Below are 20,815 nucleotides of genomic sequence, written 5' to 3'. Positions count from 1 at the left end.
GCCTGTTTAACCATTTTTGCATTTTATGAAAGGACAGTAGTACTTACGGCGATTTTCCCCCTGTAAACAATGTATTATAGGGACAGGGACTTTTTTTTATGGTGGAAAAATACTGTATTTAGGATTAGTCAGCTGGACTGTTTAGATGATCCCATTTTTGTTGGCAACATCCAAGGCGTCATAATCAGGAGCCCGCCGAACATATGCCTTTTTCTCTCCATCAGGCCTAATCAGGGTGTTGACCTTGGCTACATCAATGTCATAGAGCTTCTTCACAGCCTGTTTAATCTGGTGCTTGCTGGCCTTGGCATCCACAATGAACACAAGTGTGTTGTTATCTTCTATCTTCTTCATGGCCGACTCAGTAGTGAGAGGAAACTTGGTGATGGCATAACGGTCAAGCTTGTTTCTCCTAGGGGTGCTCTTCCGAGGGTATTTGGGTTGCCTTCTCAGCCACAGGGTCTTGGGTCTTCAAAAGGTGGGTGATGTGTGGATCTTTTTCTTTTTCTGGCTGTGGACGCCTTTCAGCACTGCTTTCTTGGCCTTCAAAGCTTTGGCTTTGGCTTCAACTTTGGGAGGGGCAGGGGCTTCCTTCTTGGCCTTCGGCGCCATCTTCGTAAAAAGAGGACAGGGACTGTTTTTTAAGGGAAAAAATTACTTGAAATTTGATAGCATGATCAAAAGTACTTGGTAAGTTATAAGTACTAGGAAAGTTTCGATTTTCTCCCCATTAAATTAGTAAGTGAAAATACAACAAAAATCAGTGCTTTGCGTGCCGACACCCCCGTTCTGTATACATGTCCACTCCAGCTGGCTGGCGCGGCCCTTCTCTGCTACACAGGGTCTCTGCTCCAGCCCAGCACAGCTGTCCGGTACATTCTACATTCTGTCTGATGATATCGCAATCTTCTCTCTCTCTCTCTCTCTCTCTCTCTCTCTCTCTCTCTCTCTCTCTCTCTCTCTCTCTCTCCTCTCTCTCTCTCTCTCTCTCTCTCTCTCTCCTTCTCTCTCTCTCTCTCTTCCCTCTTTCTTATTTTTGGACTACACCCAGCTGTGTTCAGGACTTACTTCTGGCTCTGTATTCAGGGATCACTCCTAGCGGGTTCGAGGGACTATGGGTTAACCAACCAGGTTGGCCACATGCAAAGCAAATGCTCTACCCACTGTACTATTGCTCTGGCCCCGCATTCTTTTCTCTTGGCCTTCTGCCCTCCATCCCTGCTTCTGTGTGGCTAGAATCTAATTGATTCATGAGAAGGTTCAGGAAACTTCACATGAATCAATTAGCAGGGCCCCTGGGTGATCAGGGGGGACAGCCAGGCACAGGGCTATTGCAGGACTAGGATTTGCTTCCAGGGCATGTCCAGAACCACCCCCGCTGCCGCACCCCCCCAGAAAAGCCCCCTGAGCTTTTCTTAAAAAGAAATCTTAATCCTGAAATGAAATTTTTAATCTGGCTGCTAGACTCAGCAAGAATCAATATAATGGCTTACATTTCTCCTTCTTAAAGAAAGCAAGGGCAGGGACTGGCAGTCTGGATGTGTGGAACTGAGTTTGACTTGGCTCTGCCAAGTGTTTCTCTCAGTCCTGTGGAGCTGAGGGCCATAACTTCCCCTGACGATGCCCGTGTGCCTGGCCGCTGCCTGCCCTCTGCATCTCATCTCATCCCTCACATTCCCTGTACCACCGCGATGCTCCCACCTGCTGTCTGCTCCCTCACACCCTCCCGTTACCCGCCCAGCTACCTTCCTCTCATCCTGTAGACCTCAGCTAAAAGATGCATCCCCTATGGAAATCTTATTCAATTTTCTCCTTCAGGTTAGAACCCCACATGGGTTGCATTGCACCCTGGGGCTCCCTGAAGCTCCTGCTTTGCTGATGGCCAGCTAAAACGTTTTGCTAAAAGGCAAAGCTCCTCTTTTCTGCCCCCCTCCCCCACATGCTTAGCACAGTATCGATAAATATCAGCTGCATGTGAAGGGAAGCAGGAACTGATCAAGGAGACTAGGGTGTTATCTCCAGATCCCCCATCATTCAGAAGTTGTAATTAAAAAAAATTTCTGGTTTCCTCCAAAACTTTCTTGGATGGGAGAGCACTTTTGTTTGCTTTGGAGAAATGTTGAGGTAGCAGGCGTGCAGTGGAGACTCAGGGAAGAGTTCGTGTTTTGGAACCATGGCTCTCTGCAGCTCAGCAACCTGGGAATGGTGACTCGTAAGGATACTCAGGAAGGTTCTGTGAACTACTTCCCATACAGGACACACACAAACACTGAGGTAGAAGAGCTAGAATCATTGCTAGCACCAAGCCGGTAGGGGTGAAGGAGTGAGTTCACGGAACCAAAGCAGATCCCCCAATTTTGCCCACCAGGTGTGTGGACTTGCTCACTTTGGGGGTCTCTATTTCACTAAGTAGATGTGGAGCAAGTTTTAGTAACTTTGGTATAGGGAACAGGAAGAGGCAAGATTTATTTGCATATTTAACAAATATTTTTCTGAGGGTCCATTTTGTGTAAAAGAGAAAGGAACATAATATGACCACAGCTCCGACAGAACCCTCAAAACATCAAGATGGGAGGGAGAAGCTGGGAGGATGCATCATGGAGCTGGTTTTTGAGAGAACAGAACTGCTAAGGCAGGATTTTAAAGCATCTGCTATCAGATATATACGTGCTCCCCTCCTCCTCCTCCAAAATCTTCAATAAAGTTCTCATTGCTCACCAGAGAGTGCCTTGAAGACTGGGAAGCAAGCAGATATCTGGGTTATAGCTGATGGGGGAAAGAGGCTATAGGCTAAAAGCACCCTCTTCACTCTTGCGTGCTACCAGTAATGACACATTACAGTGCATGCAATATGTAATGATTATGAATGGCACTCCCGTGCACTGCGTAATGCAAGGTTTTTAAAACATGAAAATGAACTAAACAGTACGAACAGCAATCCTGTTAACTGAAAAGAAAAGATATAATTTAAGGTAAGAAACTTGGGATCTAGAGAGAAGGGGGAGGGGTGTGCATAACTGAATCGGAAAGTTAGATAAGACCAACCAGCCCTTTTGTGGTTAGTCAAACTGATGATTCCCCAGAAATAAAAACATTTTTAATAAACTTTGGCTTATGAACTTTTGCTTGATGCAGACCTTCTTTCTAAGGTTTAGGTGTGGGAAAAGGAAGGGGATTGGTTCATTGAGTGTATTTGCTGCTCCCATTTTGACTATCCTTTAAAATAGAAATTTAAAGAAGTGTGTGTGTGTGTGCATGTGTGCATTTATATAAATTAGCAGCCTGAGAAGTAATCAATCATCAAACTAAATAAAACAAAGCTACCAATTTGCCTGAATTTCCAGGAGTGAAATAAATAAAACTCTCTCAGAATTTACCTACATAAATTGAGACTAGGGCAGGAAGAGAGAAACAGGTTTATTACCCACCCCCCTCTGGTTTGTTTACTGTATAAACCCTGCAGTTTCTGCATCTTACAATGTGATTGCCGATTAAAAAGACATATAATTATATATTAATGTTCTCAAAGCATGATGCAAATTCACATTACCTTAGGTGTATTTTGTCCTCAAAGTGATGAAGTAAATATGAAAGCATTTTGTGCTTAACAAGGCAAAATGTTAATTTATATAGCTTTGAATAGAATTTTCCTTTAAACATTATTAGGAAAATTTTAAAAAATAAGAAAATGGGTGGCCAAGCAGAAAATATATGAGAGTACTTTTTTCTTTCAGGCCTTATCACCTGAGAGCTCTTGCTGTTAAAATTTAAATTTGACGACCTTATGCTCTGCAGTATCATAAAATGGACAATTTAAGCCCCAGACCTTTTGACAGAAGAACTGAAACTTTGATTTTAAGTAACTTTACTGCCATTTTCAAATGATAAGTTTTGTGAAAAAAATTAGACATTCTAAACCGGGTGCAGTCAGAAGAGGAACTCGCCTGCCCTTTTATCTATGAGACTATATATATCTTGTTATTTTGATATAATTGTAAGGATTCTACTTAATTTCTTTGTTCATTCATTTTATTGTTAAATGTATTATTTATGATACCATCAATTTATAATACCTTATGATTTTTATTTTCTAATTTTTGGGGGTTTGTGTTTGGGCCACACCTGGTGGTGCTCGGGGATAACTCCTGGCTCTGCACTCAGGGATCACTCCTGGTGGGCTCTGGAGACCATCTGGGATGTGGGGATCAAATCCCAACCAGCCATATGCAAGACAACCACACTGTCTGCTACACCATCGCTCCAGCTCTTACAATACCATATGTTTTTCGGAGTACAGCTTTACCTCAACAAATGCTGGTGTGTGCTTTTTTGTGTGTGCTTTTTTGTTTATACTTGGGCCACACACCCAGTGGTGCTCAAAAGATACTCCTGGTGGTTGCTCAGGGGACCAAACGGGATATCTGGGATCGAATCCCAGTCATTTGTGTGCAAGGCTAGTGCCCTAACCACTGCACTATCTCTCCAGCCCCTACAAATGTTTGTATGACACCTCACCCACCACTAGAGATCTAGTTAATCACCCACCATTATCCAACTGATGCCCCTATACTTTATCCCACCTTTCGTGGCCTGAGATAATTTTTTTTTTTAAATTTTATTGAATCACCATGTGGAGGGTTACATAGTTCTCAGGATTATGTCGGTTATACAGTTCTCAAACACCCTTCACTTCACCAGTGCCCATCTTCCATCACCAACCCCCCCAGTATACCTGCCGCCCCCTCCCACCTCCCCAGTCCCAACCCTTGCACATGATATGTTTCACTTCGTTTACGCCTTATTTCGATTACATTCCATGTTTCAACACACAACTCACTACCGTTGTTGGGGTTTCCCCCAAAAAAGAAAAGCAGTCCTATTGCCAAGGAGGCATTTGATAGTTCTCCATTGCTAAGAATATAGAGATATTAAGTCCCGCTGTTTGTTACATAGTTTTTCTTTTTCCCCCTTGCCCCGCGCCACCGAGTTCACGCCTGTTTTAGTAATCGCCACGCTGCCTGACAAGGGAAAAAAAAAACGAAAAGGATGGTTATTTCCCGTCATCAGCAGGCGTGGGGCTCTGGCTTAGTTGATAGACTTGTAGAGTATCTGCAAGCAGTCTCTGGAACCGAAGGTCTTGCGCTGGTATCGGCTCCGGCTCGAGATTCCACCAGCGTCCCGCTGTTCCTTGTACATAATTTTTCCCCTTATATCCCATTCCCACGCCACCAGGTCTGTTTGCTTAATGGACATCACACTGTAGTTGATGACACACCGCGTTTCTTCCCGAGAAAGAAGAAAATTTCTTCTCAGCCGGCGTGGGGATATAGCTTAGTTCAGTCTAGTGAGATGGCTACCACTTTGATTGCCTTCAATATTTCAGCAACAGACTTACTATTAGGATCTCCCACAAAAGTCCGCCCCATTAGAAAGGAACCATTACATATTGCTCATACTAAGATGACATTAAGTCGCGCGGCCGCGGCCGCGCGGTTTTGGGTTTCTGTATAAAGTCCAGGGAAAGTACAACCAGAAATAACATCACTACAAACTTTTACCCTTTTATGGTGCTCATAAGATGGAGAAACCTAGAGAGAGGCTCGGCGTCTCCGTTTTGCGCTCAGGAAAACCGCGGCCCCTGCGCTGTGCTCAGGAGGGAGGAGTTGAGAGAGAGACAGGTTAAAAGAATTGGGGGATGCCCGGGTCCCACCGCTTCAGCACGCCGTGGGGTCTCTGGTCCCATGCCGGAATTAGTTCAGTGGGCTGCTTGGAGTCCGAGGGCGCTCCCTCGGGCCCCTCCATCATGCTCCTTCCACAGCCGGGTCCAAAAGGAAGCACACGTGGGGGAGGTGGGTTTAAGTATCTAACTGCGGTGGGCGGGGGTCGCCGCCCCCGCCCCCTGGGGACTCCCGCAAGCTCGCTCACGTCCTGTTTTGGCTGGATCGGCGTCTCCGTTTTGCGCTCAGGAAAACCGCGGCCCCTGCGCTGTGCTCAGGAGGGAGGAGTTGAGAGAGAGACAGGTTAAAAGAATTGGGGGATGCCCGGGTCCCACAGCTTCAGCACGCCGTGGGGTCTCTGGTCCCATGCCGGAATTAGTTCAGTGGGCTGCTTGGAGTCCGAGGGCGCTCCCTCGGGCCCCTCCGTCATGCTCCTTCCACAGCCGGGTCCAAAAGCCTGAGATAATTTTTAAAGTCTAAATCTGAGAAGGAGGAAAGCAAAGCAAAACCCAGCGCTCGTTAAATGAATGTAGTTATCAGTGAAGTTCCTGAAGACCTACCCAATACAGAGAGCAGAGATGGGGCTGGAGAGTGAGTACAGGGATTTAGCCACTTGTTTCGCACATGGCTGCCCCAGGTACCATCCCTGGCATTGCATATAATCCTCCAAGTCCCACCGGGCAGTGATCCCTGAGCACAGAGTCAGGAGTAAGCCCTGATCACTGCTGGGTGTGGCATCCCAAACGAAAAAAAAATTCCAAAAACAGAATATACTTTTGCATGCATAATAGGAGTATTGTGCTTTTAAGCAGAAAAGGGCTTTACAACCTCTTTTCAGCATTCTAGTCTCCTGTTAGCCTCAGACTGAAAAACATTTCCTAGTCTCAGGCAACTGGTAAGACATGTACAGCTGCAATCGGAGGTCCAAGAAAAGGAGGGTGAACACCAAGACTAGCTTCTGCCATTGCTACCAGAGAAAGAAAATGAAGAACACAAAAACAAAAATGGCAGTTTTAAATATTCCCCTATTATCGAGGTATTAACTATAACTACGCCCTGAAATGGTATTGATTCTCTTATTGTAATTTTTATTTGTTTGGGGGCCACACACATTGGTGCTCAGGGCTTATTCCCAGCAAGAGGGAATCATATGGGTTCCATATTCCAAGGATCTAACCTAGGTTGGCTGTGTGCAAGGCACTTGCTCAACCCCCTGTACTTTTGCCCTTGCTCCTCTTATTATAACCCTTTAATCGTAGGCGCCAATGGATCGTTTTTATTAATTTTTTTGTTAGACATAACAAAGGATTTCAGAGTGTTCCAAATTTTCTATTAAAGAAGAAAATGAATTTGCACTGTAGACTCAAAAAACTGAAATCTGTTCCAGGCTTTTAGGTCTTCCAAGATTTGTGTGCTTTACCTGAATAACAAAATTCGTGGCAACATGAAGCAATTGTTCCAGCTCATGCCCAACTATCCAAAGTCGACTTGACTTTAAAGCACTCTAGGCTGCTTTGTTCTGGAAGTCATAAACGACAGCAATAGTTCATCTTCCAGAGATGCATTCCTCTACCAGCAAGGCTTAAGAAATGAAAAACCACGGTAGGGGCCTACCCTCCAGCAACGATCACACTGCACTGAGTTCTCCAGAATATTCTGGAAGCATCATTGTGATTGGCTGGTATCAACAGGATAAGAAATAAAAGTCAGCTGGAACTTCTGGAAGGACATCCACGGTTTGTTTCTCCGACCGCTTTTCCACGGGGCGGGGTTGCCGCGACCACAGGTTCACTTCCGGTGGGGCTCGTCTCTCCGCGTTCGAAATCTGTGGACCGTTGACGTTGTAGCCCCCTTTTAAAATTTGAACGTACGAAATCCCTGCCTGCGGGTGGCGGGAATTGCAAGTTTGTAAAATAAAGCAGATCTTCTCTCGAAGTTTCAAAATCCAGCCGTCTGGGAGGTGGCGGGAGCAGGAAGTTTGGAAAAATTCGATGCTTTAGAGCTCAGAGGAGCCCCATGACATCCATGCACTCGCATTCCACCAGGAACCTCCCTGACGCGAGTTTCTGCATCTCATTGACAGGGGTCCGGAACGCCCGAAGTTTGCAGCTCCGAGAGGGAAAATGCAAGGGGCCCGCTCCAGTTCCGGGGACACAGCGAGAGTCAGTTTGTTACAAGTGTATCCAGTGTCCCCGGCACCAGGGACTTGTGGGGCGCTGCTCCTCTCAGCTCCACTCGCGCTGCAGCTTCCGGACGTGGCGGTTGTGCCTTTGAAGACCGACCCCGCCAAGCTGGCCGACAAGATGCTGCGCACCCCCAAGTGCTCGCGGTGCCGCAACCACGGCTTCCTGGTGCCAGTCAAGGGCCACTCGGGCAAGTGTCGCTGGAAGCAGTGCACCTGCGAGAAGTGCTACCTGATCACCGAGCGCCAGAAGATCATGGCCGCGCAGAAGATGCTCAAGAAGCAGGCGGGGGAGGAGGAGCAGGAGGCGGCCGGCCCGTGCCCGCCGGGGCCCGAGCTGGCCACCGCGGCCGCGGCCCCGGGTCCGAGCTTCCGCCCGCCGCTGCCGCCTGCGCCCGCCGTGCTGCCCGCCGCAGAGCCGGACGCCGAGGCCCGCGTGGCCCCCTGCGTGGCCCCCGGCTTCCCGGAGCGGCCTCCGCGCGGGCCCAGCCCGGGCCCCAGCGCCTTCCAGCCCGTGCTGGGCGGCCTGGGCCACGCGGGCCCGAGCGAGCGAGGCGCGGCCACCCCCGCCCCCGCCGCCGCCGCCGCGCCCAGCCCGGCCGGGCTCTTCTTCGGCGCCGAGGCCGCGGGCCGCGGAGGCTCGGGCCGGCCCGCCTTCCGGGGGCCGCTGCCGCCCATGCCAGGCCCGCCCTTCGCCGACTTCGGTAAGACCCCGGGCTCCCGGCGCCCCGGGAGGGGGCGGGCACAGGGGGAAATAGGCTTTCCAGGGGAACCCATGCTCGGGATAGGGGCGGGATTTTTTTTTCTATTTTTGCCCTTTTCGGGGGGCAAAAGTTAAAGGAGGGGTAATTGGTCTCCGCGGCTCGCAATGTTTAGGCCGCGGCCCAGGCCTGGCGGTAGTGGAGATCAAGATGGCTTCCGGGCGGCGTGGCATGGCGGCCCTTCGCGCCTAGTCTGGCCCCACCGCGCCTGCGCGCCGGGCTTTCCCGGGCGCGGGAGCCACGCCGTGCCCCGACTGCGCCTGCGCACGCTCCTTTCCCGCCTGCTCCCCGACGCTCCGCCCCTCAGCCTGCCCGCCAGGCCCACGGCGCCTGCGCAGATCCTCGGCAGCCATTTTCTGTCTTCCGTCGGAGAGCTGTGCGTCCGTTGGGGTGTGGTGGCCTCTCTTCTCTTTTTCTGTCATTCTGCTATGCACATGAGTTATGTCAGGCAGCTCGCGTGGAAATACAATTTCAAGGCGCCCGTGTAGATTTGAGGCCTGGGAAAGATTGGGCTCCCAAAAAGCTGGGCCGTGAGGGAGTTGAAGGAGTTGGGGAACGCGCGGGCCCGTGTCTCCGGCCGTGGGGGCCCGGCCGCGCCTCGTCTTGGCCGGCTGGTTGGCCAGAGTCCCCGGAAGTAGCGCCTGGGCCACAACGAATGATGGTTCTCCGAGCGGGCGTGCCCGTGTCCTCCTCCCCGCCGTGGACAGGGGGATGGAGCGTCGGGCTGACTGCGCAGGCTCCGGGATGCTCTGGAAGCCTCCCGGGCTTCCAGAATGTTCCGGGCACTGAGGGACGCTAAGGCCGCCCCGCAGCTCTGGGAAGGGGGCTGTTCTTCGTTCTGGCCCAGGGACCAGGGGCCGAGGACTCATACTTTGCCGCCAGGAACCGTGTCCGTGGGGAGCACTTCAGAGACACGCTGAGGCAGCAGCAGCGCAGGAGCTGCGGAGCGAGGACTGGGGGAAAGGGAGGAGGGAGAAGGCGCAGGAAGGGTGACGGGGGCTCTGGTGGAGGACCCCCCCCGAAGGCGGGAAAAACAGGGAGGGTTAAGCGGGTCCGTGGGGGTGGGGTGGTCACGTGACACTCTCCTCCCCTTCCCTACCTCCCTCGCCGCCCCTCCCCACCCGTGTTTCTGACACCTCCAGGACTTCCGTTGAACATCAGCTCCGGCGGCGCCGTGGGGCCCGACTACCTGGAGAGAGAGCCCGGCAAGCTGTACCCCAGCATGCGCCCCTTCCGCCCGTTCCCGCTGGGCTACCCGGACGCCGCCCCGGGCACGGGCATCCCCTTGCAGCGGGACTTCCGGCACGTGTCCTGCACCCACTACCGTGGGGGAGACCTGGTGAGTCCCGCCCGCCCGCCGCGTGCCCCGTGCTAGGCCCCGGGTGCTGGTAGGAGGAAGGCGGTGTGGACCTTAGGCCTGTGAGATGTGCCTCACCTGCCCGTTCCCCGCCACCCTTGCGGGGGCGCACATGTGCCCATCAGAGCTCAGGCCTGCACCGCCTCGGGAGCAGAGCACGAGGGCAGGAGCCATGGTACAGCGTGCGGTCACTCCCGGCCCAATTCCCGGAACCCACGTCGTACTCAGAGCCCCGCAGGCTGTGCAGAGGGAGGCGTTATCCCTGGGCACTGCCAGCTGTGGCCCCAAACCCAAACAGAAAGGGAAAATGGACAACCTCAGGAGCCGCCGGTTGTCTCTGGAACCCTAACCCCCCCAGAGAGGGACCAGCAGCCCCCCTCACTCAGAAGGGTTTGCTCACCAGCTAGAGGGGACTTGTACTCTCCTGGGGTGGTAACTGTATTCCAGCGCCAGACCAGGTGTGGGTGCTGCCTCCCCACTCCGGCTTTCTTGGCAGTGCCCATGGGTGCCGCCCTCGCAGGGGCCAGTGAGGCGCTCCCTAGCCTTCCCCAAGGTGGGGCCTGAGGATCAGAGAATCAGCCGACCCCGTGTAGGGCCGGTCTGAGTCGGGCTCCCTGGCTCTGTGCTCTCAGCTCCAGCTCCTGAAGACCACAGTGATAAAAAGACCTCTCCCTTTTAAAAAAATTTTAAGAATTGAATCACCGTGGGATAGTTACAGAGCTTTCATGCTTGAGTTTCAGTCATACAGTGATCGGACACCCATCCCCCCACCAGTGCACAGTTTCCACCACCAGTGTCCCCAGTATCCCCACCCCCATCGCAGCCCTCCCCCGCCTCTGTATGGCGGTGTACCGCTCCGTTTGGGCGGCGAGCATTCCTGATTGCTTCCCCCAGGCAGGGGTACAGGGCGTGGGTGAAGTTTGCCCAACTGAAATCGGTGGCACTGGCCACTGCACAGCAGCCTGGGGCAGCAAGCGTCTACACAAAGAGAGGGGCTGGGCCAAGTGCAGCACACACTGCCGTCTGCCAGGGCAGTGAATGCTCTGACTGACAGGCTGCCAGACGGCCTTGGCGAGAAGTGGGGTCTCAGTGGGCTCCCAGGGCCTCAGCTGCCACCATGGGCGTCAGGCCCGATCTGGGAGCCAGAGGGAGCGTCGGCCTGTGGAGCGGCTGTTGGAGGAAGCACCAGAAACCCCCTGCCCTGCCCTGCTCATGTCTCTTCAGCAGGTCGGGCAGTGTCTGCAGGGTGGGACTTGATTCCACCCTTCTTGCTGCTGCCGTCCATGAGGAACACAGGCCTCAGGATGGACACAGCCTGGTCTAGTCTTCTAGTGCTTCCTAGCCCCATGGGCTGGGAGGTCACCTGAAGGCCCCTCCTCACCGCCTGTTGGTGCGCTTGAGGGAAATGCAGGGGACGTGCTGGCTCGGGGCTGGCCTGTGGGGCTTCCTTGTGGGCAGGCACTGCACTGGCAGGCCCAGGCAGTCTTAGGAGTGGTTGAGGGACTACCTGCAGGTGACACTGCTTCTGTGCGACTGTCCACGGTTTCTCCACCTCCTGGTGAAGAACACTTGCAAGTGCCCGGTTGGGCGCAGACTTCCTGTAGGAGATAGCTGTGGGTGCCGCTCGCCCGTGTCGAGTAAGACACGGACCATGGGCCTGTCACCTGAACCGCAGGACAGCGTTTGAGGACACGTGGCCTGCTTGGTGCCCCTTCTCATTCCCAGGCCCAGCATCATCCTCTGGGGAAGGGTCGGTGGCCAGCACCTCCTGCCTCAGCTGACCAACTTCCCTCCTACATCTGGTCATGTCACAACAGGCTCCCCCTGGGTCCTAACCTTCAAGTCTTAAGTGGCTTCGTGTGTTGGAAAAGCCCCTCACAAAGAGCAGCGTGGTCTGGGATAGACCCAGGTCCCCATCTGGGCCCATGCTCCATCTCCCATGCTGCCTTTCTCGACACCCAGAGGACATTGTTGGCACCTCTGTCTGGCACCCTGGGGTTGGGGGTGCGTGGGCACTCAGGCACAAGGAAGGGCCAGTCCTGTGCTCACCTCCCTTGCCCTCCATCTCTGGCTGGGTGTCAAGGAGACCAGGCGGGTTAGTACCGCACACCCACCCACTCCCCATCGCCTTCCCTGCTGTGTGCCATGCAGGTGTCTGAGCCTGTCAGGGACTTCCCACCCAGCTTCTATGCACCGCCAGCGCCACCTCCGCCGCTGCCACAGCAGCCCCAGTTCCTCCCACCAGGCTTCCTCTCTGCGCTGCACTTGCTGCCACCACCGCCGCCGCCGCCGCCACCCCCCACCTTCTCGCTGACCATCCTATCTGACACCGAAAGGGAGGACAGGGAGCCCACGGGTATGTGAGCAGCGGGAGACTGGGGGGTCTTCTTGGAGGAAGGGGTGTGGAGAGAACAGAAGTCCAAATGGGCTGGCCCTGGGATCATCCCCAATTTCGATGCTCAGGTCTTCCCCACTGGCCTCTCCGGCAGTCAGGGCCTAGAGAAGCAGCACCTGTTACCTGAAGCAGCAGCTGGAGCTGCCTGGGGTGAGGGGGGCACTGGGGCTCTGGGTAGTTTGGGCACTGCCCCCTCTAGGCCTCAGGCCTCTGGAAAATGGGCCCCGCACACAGCAACTGTGTGCCACAGTTACGGTCTCCCAAACATGGTAGGTTAAAGGCAGATTAAGGGGAAATGACAAGGAATCTCTTCTAGAAAAACTTGTACCTGCAGATATGGTGCGATTTTTCCCTCTTATTTTTTGTTTCCAGGGCCTTAAGTGTGGTATGGCTGGGCCCCGTCCCCTGTGCCACCTTCCTTCCTTCCTGGAGCTTAGACCTTCTGCTTTGTCCTTTGCAGATGCCCGGGAGATGGAGGCAGGGGCAGAGGCGCCCGAGGATCCCAGCCAGCCGGCAACCCAGGAGAAGTCTGACTAGACCGTGGACCGGGCCCACTGCCACTGTGGGACCCCCGGCCGGGTGGGAGGGGGAGGGGTGGGGAGGGAGCTATGATTTTGTTGACCGTATTGAATGAGGTGAAGGAGGACAAAGAGGGTGATAGGGTAGCAGTTATTTCCTGTCTCAGGCTAGGAGGAGGGAGGGTGCTGGAGGCTCTGAGTCCTGAGCTGTGAGGCTGGAGAGGAGAGAGCGGAGTCGGTTGCTGGTGGAAGCCCCAGTTTAGGAATGAATTGAAGCATCTCTGGGTCGTGCCGCTCTCAGCAGCCACCCCGCACAGGCGGTCTTTGATTTCTTCAGGACAGGGACACCATCTATTCCGTCTCCTGCTTCCGCCGCCTTCACCAGGCCGACTTGCAGCTTCTGACAGACATCCAGAGGTCGGTGTGAGCCTCCAGGATTTGGGCGTTGACAGCTGGTTCTGCAGCGTCCTGCCTCCCTGCTGCCCCATCCCCCCACCCCTAAGGGCCTTTGTAGGGACTGCTCGAGCACCAGGGCCATATCCCCTCCCTCCTTAGAGTTTAAGCCACCTTCGGCATCATTTCTGGTTTTAAAACTTCTATTCATGTTTGAATATTTGATGTGTTTTTTCTTTTTTAAATAGTGATTGCCGACTAAAAAGTCGGCTGTTCTTGAGCACTCAGGCTACTCTCAGAATAGAATCCTGCTTTCCAGGCACCTGCGACCTCAGCAGTTTCTTTTCTGAACAGTTGATTTGAAATAAAATGAGAATGAAAGTTCGTGTGGAAGGGTTATTTGCTCACGAAATGCTTGTGGAGGCAGCAAGGGTGGGTTGGGGCTGTCTGTCCTCTACTTGTCTGGACAAATCACCTCCGCTCTGCCTCCCTCCCACTCTCCCTTGAAGGGCAAGACTGGCAATTGACCTTCCATTCCTATTAATGCTGTCATGAATATCAGTCTCTCAAGTAGTAGAGGCCTTCTCTGGGGGTCATACCCAGCAGTGCTCGGGGTTTATTCCTGGCTCTGGACTCAAGAATTACTCCTGGTGGTGTCAGGGAGTATATGGAACACCAGGAATCAAACCCCAGTCAGCTGTGTGTGAGGCAGGCGCCCTACCCAGGGTGCTGTTACTCTGGCCCGAGCAGCGGGGAACTTTCATGGAAAGTATCCTTCCTTCCTGGCTCCTATTGCAGGCCAGCAGATTTGGGGTCCTCTGCGTCTATTTGGGGGCTCCAGAGTTCTTGGTTTTGCTCTCCCAACCCCAGTGTCTTCTGAGTTCAACCTGGAGATCACGGCCTGGCCCTGAACAATGGCGGTCTAGTGGGAGAAACACAGGTGGACGAGCCCCAGAGGAGAGGGGCTCGTCCACCTGTGGGTAGAGGTGGCATTTTGGAGAAGTCTGGGCCTTCACTAAACTTGTGCAGGTGTGAGGATGAGGTGAAGGTCGATACTCCCAGAGTGGGCTAGGGAGGGTGTGACAGCCTGATAGATGCGTCTGAGGCAGACTGACAGCACAGGCTAGCCTGTGGGCAGTGGCAGAGGGTGGCATCTAACTGCTCCACATCTTCAGTGGCAGCGGCGGGCCCAGGCCCGGGCATGGCTCCCTGTGGCAGTATGAGCTTTTGGTCCCCGCTTTCCAGAACAGACTCGGCTCAGCAGGATAAAGCCAAGCCCTCAGTCTGCAGCCTGGACCTGACGAGTGTGGGTGCCCAAGGGCCGAGAGTACCTTTACCCCCACTATCTTGCTCACTCCTGGCCTGCAGCGTGGCCAGGTGGCACTACATTGGGACCCTGTTCCCACACTCTTCAGTGATGCCTTTTCAGTGATCCTGCATTGACGAAGCTGTTCCCATTCGTACTCTGAGCACCCGGGTCCTACTCCCGTTCAGGACCAATGCTAGGAATCCCTGGTGGGCTTGAAGCCCCTGAAGAGCACGTTCCAGCCCTGTTGGGCGGGGAGGGGGCACATCCACAGGTGACCTGGGCTGGCTCAGTCCCCCAGGCCTGAGGGCAGATGCCTGTCCACCCGGAGGCTGCATTGCTGTGAGCTTCGCGGCAAGGCACCCACATGCCGGCCACCTAGCTTTTGCCTTCTTCCCCGCGCCCAGGGTAACCCCAGCCAGCCTCTGCAGGTTCTCAGGGTTGTCCAGGAGGGCCGGGATTCCTCAAGCTTTCCTCTAGTCCAGTCCTGCAGCCGCTGCTATGCAGAGCCGGCCAGTCTCGGTGATAACCGGCAGGTACGCAGGCTGGCGTGTGTGACAAGTTGAGGAATAGGGCTCTAACGGTGCTTCCAGCAGCAAAAACAGCTGCTTCTGTTGCCGCTCCGCTCACCTTCACGTCTCCCCACTGTGAGGAGAATAAGGGTCCCGGGCTCATTCCCAACTGCCAGTGCCGGAGAGGCAGCTTGGGCATTCCCTGCCGCCGCATGCACTAGCAGGGAGCCGCCAGGAGAGGGCGTGCCGGCCACGGAGATGCAGGGCCTGTTGCTTAGCCATCGCCACCCAATCAGGAGTCATTGAAAAACCCTGCAGGCGGAATGGGTTTGTGCAGTGCTGGCTTGGAGCTGGGATCTGCCCCAGAAATCAAAACGCCGAGCTCCTAGGCTGTACTGTGTGATCAAGCCTTGTCTGCAAACCCCAGCCCCAGCCCTCGTGCCCCAGGGATTCCCCATCCCTCCGCTTTCTCTCCTTCCTGTGCTTTTGCTTGTTCTGAGCCGTCTGCCTTGACCACTTTTAGCTCCGTCTCATCTCGAGGTGAGAGGCAGGCAAACCATGGCAAGGATTAGGGGGCACGCCCTGGGCCTCCACTGCCCTCCCTTGCTGTCTTCTGTCCCGACGTGGCTCCCCCTCAGCAGATCCCCGCTCCCACCCGTCATCAGTCTTAAGCTTCCCAGAGGCAGTGAGTGGCCGGGTCTCATGAACCTCTCTGTCCCCAGCTCTCGGTTGTTTGTGTCCTGTGTTTGCATAGGTGAGCATCTTGCTCCTCCCGCTACCTCCTACTCCACTACCAGGCCCCCCATGCCTCCCCTCATATGATTCTCACGACGAGGTGCCTCACTTAGGAAGCGGAGTGAGGCATCGAGAAGGAGAGTAGAGCCCGAAGGAAGCCTTGGAAGGCAACGCACATGGGGGTTTTGGTATCTGTGGTGCCGTGAGCTGCCACACTGAAGTTTCAGCACGGACCGTGTGGATGTGCCTTGGTTTCTGGGGATATTCTAGGCCAGCACCAGGGCCAGCAGCCTAAGGAATCTGCCTTCTGCTTCTGCCTACTCATGCCCACCATCGCAAAGCCTTGGGGAGGAGGCTGATGAGGACAGCTGGGCCAATCTGTGTGCCAGTGCCCGAGAGTTCCATGCCCCAGGCTTCCCCACAAGCCTCCGTGCAGATGCGTGTTCCTGTGGCCAGGTGGCGCGTGCACGTGTGGTGCCCGGAACTGGCCCCCTGGGCCCTGCAGGCAAGATGCTCTCCCACTCAGGAGCCACCAGGGTTTCTGGAGAGGAGGATGGTGGGGCTGTCAGGGGGCTTCTTGGTTTCCATCAGGGTGATGGGCCTGTCCCACTGCCGGGGGAATCCTTCCAGCTCCTTCCTGGAGCTGCAGTAGGTGGTCTGGACTGTGGCCCTCTAACTCCTTGGACCCAAGAATGAGCCATGGCCTCTTCTCCTTGACCTCAGGGGCTTTGACCCAGGTTTCCTCTGTGCCCCTTCCAGTGAGGGGCTCTGGGCACACCTCTCGGAGCCTCCCTTTGGGCCCTGAGGACACAGACCTGATGCTAAATGTAGACACGGCAGACACCTGCGGGGTCCTTCCTCGGACCAAGCCGGGAGGCCCAGGACCACCAGGGCCCGCATGGCGGTGGTTTCCAGAGCTCCCTGCATGCCAGGTACTCGCCATGACTCTGTCCTCGACACGACAGTGACCCCCCAGGCCACCCTCATCGTACAGATCAGGGGGGTGAGTAAGGGTCCTGTGCATGGGGCTGCCGTCTCTGAGTGGCAGAGTGGGGGACAGAGTAGAGTCCCTGCTGGGAGCGGCTAAGCCCTGACCTTGTGTGCGCTCCTGCTTCTTAGCGCGGGGAGGGACCCCACCCAGCCGAGTCTCGAGGCCTGTGAACAGCATCCCCTCTCCCGGTCCTGCACAGGGATGGGCTTTTTCCCCTTCGTGTTTCCAAACCCTTTATTTTCCGTTTGAGAATGAACAAAGAAGCGTGAAGCCAGCTTGTTTGCAAAATGACTATTAGTAATATTGGAGGCTGGAGAGCTAGTGCAGCGGGCCAGCTACTCTGCATGCATTTGGCCCCGGTTTGATGCCCAGCACCACCGGTGGTCCCCTGAGCTCCACCAGCAGTGACCCCTGGGCACAGAGCTGGAAGTAAGTACGGAGCACCACTGGGTGTGTCTCCCACCTCCCAAAAAAGTTGCATTAAAATGTAAATATAAACTCTTCCATGGGTTCAATGGGAAGTTAATCAACAAAAATTGCTTTTCATTCAAATGTAACCTAGAAAACATTTTGATTTTTTAAAATAGGCTAAAAAACTTTTTTTTTGAGCTCATTTAGTCATCTTGCTTCAGACTTTTTGTGGGGGGTTTAAAAATAATTTTGAGCGGGGATGGAGTGGTAGTACAGTGGGTAGGGCACTTTCCTGGCACGTGGCCGACCTGGGTTTGATCCCTGGCACCCCATATGGTCCACTGAGCAGTATCAGGAGTGACCCCTGAACACGGAGCCAGGAGTAATCCGAGTGCACTGTCGGGTGTGGCCCCGAACAAACAAATAAATTAAAAAATGATTGTGCGTGTAAGTAGAGCGTGGTCATAGTAAGACACTGACGCATTGCAGTAACTGATCCCCCACATCTAGGACCCATTTTTGTCCCTCCCCTCCCAGGTAGCCCCCCTTTCTTGTCTCCATCCAGAGAGAATGTGCTCTTATTTGTTTGTTGGGTGAACTCAGCTCTCCTTGGCGGGTAACTGCAGGCTCCCACGCAGCTGTGGGGCGCCCTGTGAGAGCCCAGCTGTCACCCGGACAGGATTCAGTCTGTCCTGCTCACTGCCCTTTAGTGTTGGAGTTCTCCATACGAGGGGAAGTCTAGAGTGAAGCTCACTTCCTTCCCCTCGGTGCTCACCTGTTTCAGGACTGGGCGTTCAAAGGCTGGCCCAAGCCTTCCCCTGCATCTTTGCCCAGGGCCCCCGGAGCCTAGCCATGTGGGTCCCTTTCTGAGCGTTCCAGTCTGCCCCCTCATCTTTCAAAAACAACCCACACAAACGGTAGCATATGATTCACACTGTTCTGCACACTTGGCTCTTCATTAACACCAGATCGGGGCTTTTGAGCCTCTTCTGAACCGGAAGCCCCTTTGTCAGTCTGGGAAAGCCTCTGACCCCTCTCGGAGTGAGGCGTTCAGTGGATAAAATGAGACCCGGAGGGCTCCAGCGGAAACCAATTATGTGGAATATGCTTGTTGCAATAGAGAAATACACTTGCGGTTTGGTAATAAGACCTGGACCCCTTGACTCACACGTGGAATAATGAGATCTAGCGGGCAGGCGAATCACTAGCTGGGGCTGCAGAGCACTCATGTCATTGGTCGTCTGCCGTCTCCACCACGAGTGTAAAGCGACAGGAGGAAATCCACGATTTCGATCATGGACCAAGTCGCGGCTAATTCTTCTGGGGTTTGTGGCCTGCGCTCATAATTGCAGGAAACACTGAATTATAGTTAGAGGTTAGTGAAAAAGCGAGATGTAATTTTTCCCCAGCCAAGTTCACGGAGCCCTTGGCTCTCTGAGGGACCCGAGGCAGGAAGTGCTGAGGCTCTTCCCCACGTCCACGCGCAGCCTGCCCCGTGTGTGGAATGCGTCCGGCTCCTGCCATGTCCCTGTGGGCTGTTTCCAACCAGTTTCTACCACAGATAACCTGTTTCGTTTTGTTTTGTTTTGGGGAGGCCACACTCGGCGGTGCTCAGGACTTATTCCTGGCTCTGTGCTCAGGGATCACTCCCGGCAGGCTTGGGGGACCATAAAAAGTGCCGGGGATCTAACCAGGGTCAGCCACATGTGAGGCAAATGCCCTAACCACTGTACTATCTCTCCAGCCCCTAATTTTTAAGTTTTGTTTGTGGGAAGCACATACATTTTTGGGGGTGTATGCGAGGGGCTATGTGGTGCTCACACGTGAGGCCTAGGCACTCCCCAGCCCCTATTTAATTTTTGTCACAGTTTCCCCCAGTCAGAACTGCCCAGCCCAGCCAACTGCTCCACGCTGACTCTCAGCTGAGGATCCAGCCACCCCGTTTGCAGTGGCGTCCTGGCGCACAGGTCCCAGCCCCCGCGCCCCCACCGGTGATGTCCTGTGCCCCCGGGATTCCAGGCTGGCGCTGGGGAGTGAGCGGGCGGGCGGGCTGGCGGCTTCCCCGGGCGAGCGGCGCATCCCGGGCGCAGATGTGGCTGGTGCGCCTTTGAGCCGTGCTCATTGGGAGCAGATGGCGAGCGAGCCCGTGTTCTAGCATGTCAGCTCTGGCCCGCGAGCGGGCACAGGCGCGGGCCTGTCAGCAATTAGCTGCTGGGTGGTGCCTCTCTTCATCTTCTTCTCTCTCTAATTGGAATCAGAGCAACTTTTCTTTCTTCTTCCGAGGAGCCGAGGCCGCCATGGAACCCTCCGTGCGGACTTGGCTGTTTTTCCAAATTCATGGGCAATTAATTTCCAGCCCCAGTGCAGTCACCCGGCAAACACCAAGGGCCTGGCCCCTGTGGGCAGCCGTGTGCAGGGACTCTGCCCCTCTGCCCTTCTCTCGGGCACCTGGGGGGAAACGCCACCTTGTAGGGAAATGCCCACCTGGAAACCCCGGTCACTTCCAACTGGCCTTTGATGGTGTTTGTGAGCATCTGGGGAGGGTCTATAATGACCACAGTGCCCTGACATCAGTCGTGGGTGACGTCAGCCACCGCCTTCCACAGCGGCCCTGGCCCGTGCCCTGTCCCCTGAGCCGAGAGCACCCACGGGGCAGGCGAGACAGGCTCCCGCCACCATCAGCCCTTCGCTGGCTCCCTGGCCCAGGGAGCCGGGGCCTGTCCCCAGGGTGCGCCTGTCCTTGCTTGTGACTGTGGCCTGGCCCGCCCCGAGTGGGTGCCGCAGGAAGTCTGACCCTGCTCCCCTCGAGGCCAGCTGTGCCCTTCCTGGAACATCTCTGTCCCTTCCGTGGGAGCATGGCAGGGAGCAGTGACGTCTGAGTTGATGCTGGGGTCATCACGCGTGACTTGGTGGCAGATCCGTGGCTCGTTGCCTGTCCTCTGCCCTCAGCCTCCTGACCTGCCCCCGGGGATGTCTCCCCTCCTCCCTGCCTCCCGGCCACTATCCTCCCGCCCTGTCCAGCCCCCTAGAGTGTGTCTGGGACTGTCCTTCCTTCTGGGACTGTCCTGTAGGCCCCCGTGGGCGGCCCCCGTGGGAGTGCGGCCTCCAGCCCTCTGTCCATGAGACTCCGCCTGCAGGTCCAAGGGGCCGTGGCAGGCGGGGATGCGGGGGACAGAGGCCAGCTCGGAAGGTGACTGTGCCGGCCAAGTCGTGCAGGGGTTGTGGCCACAGAAGGACAGAACTGAGCCCCCCCTCCCACCAAAGAAACCAGGAGGGCTGACAAGGAGGCTCGCATGGAGGGCATGTGCCTGTGTGTTGGTGCCCTGAGCCGGCACCAACGCCGCGGGGCTCCCCTGACCACTGCTGGTTGCGGGCTGTGGCCCCCGAGCCTCCCTGGGCACGTGCCACACTGCAGGGCTGTCACGGGACCCCCAGACAGCACCACTGTGAGGGGCCCTGATAAATGAGGAAGAAAGGGCCCAGAGCAGGGAGGGACAGGCAGGAACGGGCCTGCCTTGCCGTCTCCCCCCCACCCCG

General features: G+C 55.1%; 1 protein-coding gene and 1 pseudogene across 1 annotated transcript; one reads left to right on the top strand and one right to left on the bottom strand.

Annotated features, from left to right (window-relative positions):
- Positions 1–136: 136 nt before the first annotated feature.
- On the bottom strand, positions 137–612 carry LOC101555636 (60S ribosomal protein L23a-like; annotated as a pseudogene).
- A 6,007-nt stretch (positions 613–6,619) lies between these two features.
- Positions 6,620–12,949, top strand: DMRTB1 (DMRT like family B with proline rich C-terminal 1). The gene is made up of 6 exons (XM_055138318.1): positions 6,620–6,655; positions 7,964–8,603; positions 8,853–9,050; positions 9,803–9,999; positions 12,169–12,373; positions 12,873–12,949. Exons 1-6 carry the CDS (start codon positions 6,620–6,622, stop codon positions 12,947–12,949), a joined length of 1,353 nt encoding a protein of 450 aa, XP_054994293.1.
- Positions 12,950–20,815: the final 7,866 nt, after the last annotated feature.

This window comes from Sorex araneus, chromosome 5, assembly GCF_027595985.1.
Source record: "Sorex araneus isolate mSorAra2 chromosome 5, mSorAra2.pri, whole genome shotgun sequence".
Classification (NCBI taxonomy): Eukaryota; Metazoa; Chordata; class Mammalia; order Eulipotyphla; family Soricidae; genus Sorex; species Sorex araneus.
This window is presented reverse-complemented; position numbering and strand designations above follow the sequence as displayed.

Bases quoted from the DNA above. Each gene is read 5' to 3' on its own strand.
- DMRTB1 (XM_055138318.1), top strand. From the start codon at position 6,620: ATGTACAGCTGCAATCGGAGGTCCAAGAAAAGGAGG. The intron at 10,000-12,168 runs GTGAGTCCCGCC...TGTGCCATGCAG, and splicing joins ACTACCGTGGGGGAGACCTG to GTGTCTGAGCCTGTCAGGGA. The intron at 12,374-12,872 runs GTATGTGAGCAG...TGTCCTTTGCAG, and splicing joins GGAGGACAGGGAGCCCACGG to ATGCCCGGGAGATGGAGGCA.